At 36.3% G+C, this 9,031-nt stretch overlaps 1 protein-coding gene across 1 annotated transcript; it reads right to left on the bottom strand.

Annotated features, from left to right (window-relative positions):
- Window positions 1-217: 217 nt before the first annotated feature.
- On the bottom strand, window positions 218-3,052 carry LOC103437712 (uncharacterized). The gene is made up of 6 exons (XM_008376207.4): window positions 2,573-3,052; window positions 2,366-2,479; window positions 2,186-2,266; window positions 1,769-1,941; window positions 1,541-1,637; window positions 218-822 (listed from the first exon to the last, which is right to left on the bottom strand). The coding sequence occupies exons 1-6, from the start codon at window positions 2,885-2,887 to the stop codon at window positions 709-711; spliced, it is 894 nt and encodes a 297-aa protein (XP_008374429.1). The 5' UTR covers window positions 2,888-3,052; the 3' UTR covers window positions 218-708.
- Window positions 3,053-9,031: the final 5,979 nt, after the last annotated feature.

Raw genomic sequence — 9,031 nt, forward strand, 5'->3', positions numbered from 1 at the left:
AACAATACTCCTCGTTTTCGTTTGATTTACTCAACCTGAATGCCAAAATAAAAGGAACGTATAGACAAAGAAATAGAGTGCAGCTAGAAATATGAACGGTAAAAACTCATCATTCGACTCCAAAGGACACATGAGCTTCCCAAACAATTGTTTAAACAAGAACATTACGTAAGTTCAAGGAGGAACTCAAGAAAATCCTTCTTGTTACGACTAGAGAGAAACCGAAGGGGAATATTTTCAGTTCAGTAGAAAGTTTCAACACAACGCTACAAATCAAACACAAATTAACAGATTAGAATTAACAACTTAACACATACGTGACACCATATGAACAATTAAATTCGACATTGCACAAAGAACAAATCTGATTCTTCATCCTGCATTTCATCGAACATCCTCAGCACTTTCGTGTTCACATCATGCACCATGCAACCGAAACAGTAAGATCAAGCGTACTATGCCAATGAAGAACGACTACCATAGAAGGCCCACTAAATAGCTAAGGTTGGATTTCAAACTACATGCATCCATCCAACCTCTAGGCTGCTGAGAATCTTACACAAACATATTCCCTCACAAAACTGTCACAAAACCTAAACTTTCATCTTTACAACTTAATCATTTACGCTTAAGATTACTGAATAAAACACAGAATGATTTTTCATGAAATTCCGCTGCCCTCCAAAGGGATGCCACAAAACTCACTTATCAAAATAAGGTGTCAACGTCGTCTCCTAATATCGAGAGGGAAAAGGGGGCAATAGCCACGTTAAACGCTTGTGAACTTACCCTATTGATGTGTTTCATCTCAAATTCACCCTCCTGCATTTCATGAAAACAAAATGTGGGTCAAATTTTTTAAAGTTGCATTTAAGTTTGCGGATTTAAAACAAAGGATATTGATGTATGTATATTTAATTTAAGTTTGTCTGCATCAAACGTTCAAATATAGAGCTTATAGGGGCATATAAATGTCCATAACCACTAACTTTAAACAAAAAAACCTTCACTATGACAAAAAAACCGGGGGACAGCCGCACGACACACCATTGCCAAAGTAAGTGACTTTTGATGGGGTTCACACCTATAGGTAACTCAATATGAATGGATGGATTCATACTCCATCATACATATGCCCAAAACATAGGCATATCAGTGAGCGCTGTAATTGGAATGTGATAATGCGATTGATAAGGACCTAGGTAGCATCCCGAAATTCTTTCTAACAAGATGATCATATGTATGCACTGTTGGAAGCAATTTGAGAAAAAACCTCGGAAAATAACATTTTCAATTTAGTTTCTCAATGTTTGGGCTATAGAGCTACTTTATTTGAGATATTCATATAATGTTGAGCAATAAGCATCACTCCTTTAGATATGACACATAATGAGTAATTGAGAAGGATATCCAATCGCTTAAAGCACATCGAAGAGAGCCTTTCTATTCCTGATTTTATTAATTTACAAAACCAATAAAATGTACTTGTTAAATATGCTTTCATGGAGGAACAAAAGAAAAGAGAAGTGTCCCATCTTACCATTCTGCCATTAGGAGTGCTTAATGGACATGCTGATGAGTATTCAAAACTCGTTTGAGGAAGAATAACTGGCTGTTCACCAATAACACCAATCCCCCTGCGATGAGCAAAAGTAATAAACAATACATTTGGTAAAAGACAAAGAAATATCTACCATTAACTGCGAGTACAAAACTGAAAATAAGATATCCAGAAGAGAGAACAGAGCGCAGAAAAGAAAACACTCACCACACATTTTCGGATTTTCCATTGGCATCCGTGATAATCCAATGCCTTCTAAGAAGTTGAACAGGGCGATCTGAGTTATTGGTAATTCGTATTCTATATGCAAAGAAGTGTTGCCCCTTCAAAGGCTGACTTCTGCCCTCTATGTACACGCTCCTAACTTGAACACGAATACCCTGAAGAAACAAGGATTTCACTTCAATTCATCAAATTGAATTAGCATGTGCACTTTTCTATCAAAATTCTTTTTCTTTTGCTCGCATTCTACCAAACTTCACCCTATCCGCTCCAGAAGTATCTTATTTCCCCAATTGAATTATCGCGGGCAGTCACGACTATTACATTTCTATAAACTTAAACAAAAACAGATTGAACCAAAACAGCAATGTAAATATATGATGAGATAGAGCATTGTCGTACCAAAGTTGTTGCATCACTTGAACATTTCAAGAAAGAGTAAGGGGCAATTTCCTTTAACTCATCTCGATATTTCCCTGCGTCCTGAGCACATCAAGATTAAGACTTTTAATGAATTTGGCATCGTATTTTTCAGCTCAATGCTAATTAGCAATAAACACCCTCCAAATTAACTCAATTTACCTCAAATCTCTCTTCAGCAATTGCCTCCTTAATCCTTCTTCGGAGCCACAAAACCGGCTCTTCTTCTTCCAGCAACTTCAACGAGTCCCTTATCCTCGCCGCCTCTTCATAATCCTGCAATTCAAGCTCAAAAACCGTAATCCTCTGTTTGGCGTCCGAGAAAACGAAGGAAAGTGCGAGAAAGTTCGAAATTTTCAATTTACTCACCTCGGATTTCGCCGCGACCTCCATTTTCTGCTTCAACAAAGCCCAGCTCTGAGTCCGAGACAAAAACGAACTCGGTTTCTGACCCGCACCGGAACTCGGACTCGAACTCGGAGTTCCCCTCCACCCATTCCCCCCGCTCCTCTCCGCGGCGCACGCCACAACCCGACCCGATTTCCTGAAATCCCCACGCCCCGAACCGACTCTCAAGTTCCGGACCTCCGAATTCACGACGCTGAAGCTCTGCCGACCCGGCAAACACGTTCTCGTCGTCCCCGGACAGCAATCACTGCAGACCTTGAGGCTTAATGAATGCATTATTATCGTCTATCTCCGATTTTCCCTCACTTTCTTTCTCGCTAGGAAAATTTGAAAGATTTTCTCGGGAAAATTTTTATAGATTGGAGGGTTCGGAATTGGAGCGAAATGTGAGGAATTGGAGGGGTGCTTGCATTTTCACTGCTCACACGTGTTTTGCGGGATATGCTTTAATATCCTAATTAATTTATATATTAGCATAATTCATTTTATCCATAATTCTATTTTTGGACTGTAAACTACTAAACTAGCCCTACTAAATAATGCCGACGGCTGCAGATGGGACAGCATAGCGGGGCAGTTTGGGAAATGTGAAATTAGGGGATAGTTTTTGTTTTGCCACTTGTGATTTGTGAGGTGTAGTATGTCTGACCTCAAATTGGGGATTTTTTTGGCTAATTATGGAAGAAAATGTTACACGTGTGTTCTTTTGAATTTTTGGAATGGGAATTCTCAAATCGTGTATATTTATCATACATCGTGCGATCAGAAATTATTTTAAATATTTTTATTTAAAATTAAATATGAATAGTACTTGACGGAAATAGGTTGTACGATATACGATAAACGAACACGATTTGAGGATCTCCAAGATCCTCACAAAAAGAATCCAAAGAGGATCCTCCTGGGAATTTTTGTATCTTCTTGTTGAGGGGGTCGGGTAAGTTATTTACTACGATGTCTTGTGTCAAAATTTTTTATATATATTCATGTAAGTCATTTTTTGTAAGATTAAAAACTTATTTACCTCTATAATACGCTAATATGGAGATACTTTAAATGAATAACGTGATGTTATTTGTTTCAACTTTTATAATAATGTATTTGATTTAAGATATCATCACAATGATTTATCCGGTGCATATAAGTTTCACTTTTTACTTGAAACTACACACCTACAAATTCAAATCTTGAAACTCCAATGGATCATCAGTTACAAGGTGTCATAAAAATATATACATGTGTGTGTAAAATAATTTACGTACATTTATATGTAAAATTACTATTTCTTAATAAAAATATATGTAAAATTACTATTCGTCACATTAATTAAGCATGCATTATTACATATATTACTCATGTTTTATTATTATTATATATTAGGCGGTGAATTTATAACATTAATGTTTTTTTAACAGCTATTAGCACTTAAAAAATCTCATTATACACTTCTCATAATTCTTTCCAAGGGTTTTTATCACAAATGATCCCTGACATTGGCTTAACTCATCATTTTAGTCCCTAAAATTCAAAATCAATAAATTTGGTCCCCTAACATTCGATGCCACACATTAATATGGTCCTTCCGTCAATAATCCGTTAAAAATGCACGTGCTGTCTCATGTGACCCTTTAAGAGATGGCATTTTTGTCCAATCACCTCACTTGTTGAATTCGGCAGCAAACATTTGTCGACTCACGTGTTGACTCGACCGTTTCCCTTTCTTGCTGAATTCGACGACAAACATTTGTGATTGTTTCCTTTCAAAAAGTTAAAGTGAGGCATTTTCCCACTAAAAAAAAATGCCCAGCCATTGTAGTAAATGGTTTTGTACAAAATGCTAATAGCATATCATTCAAAAAAAAAAATACCATTTCAAAATGACATATATTCAAACACATAAGATACAACATCTATTAATTTGCATATTTCACAATAGCATATTGTTTCAAAAGAAATAACCATTGTTGATAACAACATACCCATTCAATTCCAAAAGCATTAAATAGCAACAACATGTCATATTTTCGAATGCAAAAACAAAAAACCTTAAATATTTAGATAGTTTTCAAAGACTTTAAAAACACAACTAAGCTGCCAAATTTTCACCTAATCCTTCAAGGCTTCCATGGCTTTCCTCTATTTGCACCAAATCCTTGGGTTGACTGAACATGTTGAATTGGTGGAATGGTGGGTTGTGAGCTTGAAACCATGCCTCTTTCTTTGCATGTACCTCTTCCCATGGCTCTTTTCCCTAACCACTCTGCTGCCCCTTCCCACCTACATACTCAAGATATCAATACACAACTTCACATTATAAAAATTGAAAATAAAAACGAATTGGGCCACACCTTCCTCATCTTCTACATACCTTATTACAATTTTTAAAAAATACAAAGATTTATACTCTTCAAACTTCACACATACCTATCTTGTTTGAGTTGACGTAGGCTTATTGTTAGTAGATTGAGTTACTCCTTGAGTGGATTGACTAGTAGATGCTTGATTTTGTTGCTTTCCACATGTCATGGAAGTATGGCCTTCTTGTCCACATGACCTACATGCATATGGCTTGGTATAAATCCATCTTTTCAACTTCTTCCCTTCATACTTGTAATTGGGGGTTCTTCACCAGGATCTTTAGTCCTCTTTTTCTTTGGTCTTCCAGTTTGCTTCTTGTAAATGGGAGGATCAATTTTGGTGGTCTCATTACTAGGCTTGTCCTATTGATCTTGGGCAGGCAATGGTGAAATAACCGGTGCATAAGCCCTTAGGTATGTTGCTTGCTTGTAACAGTCATCAACATACAAGGCCACATCTTGTCCCTTCCTTAAAACATAGGCAATAGCATGAGGACATGGGATTCCACAAAGATTTTATTTGAGTAAAATTTTTATGTCACATTATATATGGAGAAAATTAAGTTTAAGGAGTTGCAATCATATTTTCAATAAAAATGACGAGAACTTTCATATGAAATTTGAGGTAAATGTTTTCTGTTGATGCACAAAATCGGCTAGGACTCTGGTACAACAAAAAGTGTTAAGTTTGTGACCTTCGCTAGATTGCTCCGGTCACTAATGTGGAAAAGTATGTAAATGGATAGGGACAGGGAAGCAAACACAATATGTGCGTGGTTCACCCATATTGGCTATGTTCACGGAGTAGAGAAGTTCTCATTAATTGTGAAGGGTTTACACAAGTACATAGGTTCAAGCTCTCATTTTGTTAGTACTAGTGAATGATTTAGTACAAATGATATTAGAAAATATTGTGGGAGAATTATCTCTTTTTATAGAAGAGAGATTATAGCATTGTTATGACATTGACACGTGTTGTGTTATGATTGGCTTCTGATGTTGACACATGTCGCGCTATGATTGGATTCTAATGTCGACATGTGTCGCACTGTGATTGACCTCCTGGTTGGAGGGAAACTCTTATGCGTCCTTGACGGTATAACGTTAACTGCTGCTCAGTAGTTTCGAGATTCGTCAAGTATGGTACAAACATTTTCATTCATTCAAATGATATAAATTGTACTCTTTCAAAATTCCCATACTAATAGGATCAAAATTGCCGTTGAGTTTTCTACGGTTTGTGTTGAACTTTACTATACATGGATTTCAAACCAAATGCTACACAAGAAAATACGTAAAGAGAAAGTTAGAAGACTCGAACGAACTAAATAGTTGGAAGATCCAAGTCCATGATCAAGGAATGTTACTCAAATAAATCCATGATCAAGGAATGTTACTCAAATAAAGTAAATGAGGGTTGGCTCAATTGGTAAGATATTTACCTTGTGTGACACCCCACTAAGGTTCGAGTCTCACTACTAGTAGTCTTTGTTGGGGCGCAATCTATAATTTCCTACGTAAATTCATACTATTGACAATGGATAGTTAGGTGTTACGCGTAAGTCCTTTCGACTCAAAGTGGTGAGTATGCCCTAGTGTTGATGGTGAAAGTAACCAAACCTCTAAACTTTTGATTAAAAAAAAAAAAGGTTATTATTACAAATGGTCCCTAAAATTAACAAACCTCATTAAGATGATCCCTAAATTTGAAAATCAATCAATGTCGTCCTTGAATTTGGATATTGCATATCAATGTCGTCTTTCCGTCTGTATTCTGTAAAAAAATTTGTTAATGTGCTGACATGGCACATTTGGGCCCCACCACTCCACTATTATGGTGCCATGTGGATTAAAAAACAAAATTAATTTGTTATACTTCTTTCTCCATTTACTCTCTCTCCTTCCCCCCCCCCCGCGTATGCTCTCTCCTTTCAATGCTGCAACAACAACCTAGCGCCGAGAAGCGGCACCGCTGTCCTCCGGTACCAACGACTCAAAAACTGATATTCCTAGAAGCCTATCTTCGTACCCTTCCAAACCTTGACCTTCATCAAATTCGAAGTTGATAGGTTCGAATTTCAAATCTAAGCAGTGAAAGTTCGTGGGTTTTCTGGCCAAACCCACAATTTCTTTCTCCTCGTGGAGGAGCGCGGGCTGGGAAGATCAGACGGCGACAACGAATTGCCCTGGGGATTTTTAGCGAGTAATTTTGACGGGGGTGTGTTGGTGCGTGGGGGATTGGGGTGTTTTTTGTCTAGTTCTCTTTCATGGCGCATTCACCGCGCGTTCCATGTCCAGTGGTGGTGATGAAATCTGGAAGCCATAACACAAACTTTTGTGTAGCTCGTTGCTGCTCTGGTTATGTTGGTGGGCTTTTGCCCTTTAATGGAAGTTAATACTTCCCAAAAAAAAAAAAAACTATATAATTGAAATCAGGATAAAAATGTAATGAAATTTAAGCCAATTTGAAAAAATTGCAATGAGATAGCTATCAGGAATTGGAGTTGGAATTAGATTTGTAGAGCCGGATTTAAGCCAAAAAGATGACGATTGTTGTTTGGTGGCTGGGTTCGAAGAAGACAACGCTGGCTGGGTTCGAAGAAGACGATGGTGTCTGGGTTCAACGAAGAAGATGAATAGTTTTTTGTTTTTATTTTATTTAAAAAAATAGAAACTCTCTAATCTACCTGTCATCGTAAAATTGGAATAGGGGTTCACAATGTGCCACATCAGCAACTTAATAGAAAATTTAACGGAATTCTAACAGAAGGATGAAATTGATTTGCAACATTCATATTCAGGGTTGACATTAATTGATTTTCAATTTCATGAACTATCTTGATGGAGTAGATCAATTTTAGAAATCATTTGTGATAAAAATCCTATAAAAAATGTCAAGTTGCTCATTCAACTTGGAACAAAGAATTACCTACAAGACACATTAGTATGATAGTGAAATTGGTATTAACCAATCCAAAAGCTCAAAGGAGGCAGTCAAAGTCTCCAACCAACAAGGTTTGGTATGACAAGTACTTGGCAAGTGGTACTCTCAAACTTTTCCTTCTCATCATCACTCCTCTCACCACAACAATCCCACCCATCAAAACACTTGTCTCCACTACGCATTGTTGGTTGTTTGAAAATATAAAGTTTTCGGTGTAACTGAAACACTGTTACATGATATTGTATCGATATTATGGAGAAATTTCTCAATATGTCAGAAACACGGCTTGGTGTATAAGTGTTATAATACAATTGGTTGAGATTTTTTTTAAGCCTTCAGCCACTGAGCCATATGCCCGACATACTGAAAAATCTCTCACTATTATGCTATATATATTAATACTATAATATGATAAATCAGACTTGTTGACCATCATATCACGACAAAGGGGGTGGACGGGAAACAAAGGAGAAAGAGGTATAACTATGTATGTGGACGGGAAAATGGAAACTTGGGGGAGAGAGGACTATCAATATAAAGGATAAAGTGAATAGTGATATAATTGATTTTTTAGTGTAAAAATATAATTTTTTGTTAAAATAAACAGTAGGATAAGCTTTTCGTTAAAGTTTTTAATTAACAAAGGTGTTAGATATTACTACCCAAAAGTTTTCGATCCAAAAAACTTTCCCACGATAAAAGGCTGAAAATCAAATATTAATTTCCAAGCCGCCCACCCCCACCAAAATATCAATTACTAGGCCCCAGCCAATTTTATTTTTCTTAAAGCAAGCCAACGTCATAAAAATAAAAAAACACATAAATTGCATAAAAGGAAAATAAAAACATAGAAAAATAAAAGTATTTAACAGCCAATGCCCTTCACCTACCAAGAAATTGAATTTCCATAGAAATTAAAAAAATCTTAATAAATAAGAAAAATAATAAAAGAGGAAATTCAAAGCGCCGCATAGGAAGAATGAGGATCTTCTCCTAATTCTTTTTATGAGGATCCTGAAGATTCTTAAATCGTATTCGTTCATCGTACATCATGCGATTAAAAATCATTTTAAATATTTTAATATTAAATTAAATATAAATAATACTTAATGAAAATTG

This window comes from Malus domestica, chromosome 06 (genome assembly GCF_042453785.1).
Source record: "Malus domestica chromosome 06, GDT2T_hap1".
In the NCBI taxonomy this organism is placed as follows: Eukaryota; Viridiplantae; Streptophyta; class Magnoliopsida; order Rosales; family Rosaceae; genus Malus; species Malus domestica.

Excerpts from the sequence above, each read along its gene's own strand:
- LOC103437712 (XM_008376207.4), bottom strand. The coding sequence starts at position 2,887 with ATGCATTCATTAAGCCTCAAGGTCTGCAGTGATTGCTGTCCGGGGACG. Across the intron at positions 2,480-2,572 it reads AGGTCGCGGCGAAATCCGAG|GATTATGAAGAGGCGGCGAG; the intron begins GTGAGTAAATTG and ends CTTGAATTGCAG. Across the intron at positions 823-1,540 it reads GCACTCCTAATGGCAGAATG|GAGGGTGAATTTGAGATGAA; the intron begins GTAAGATGGGAC and ends CATGAAATGCAG.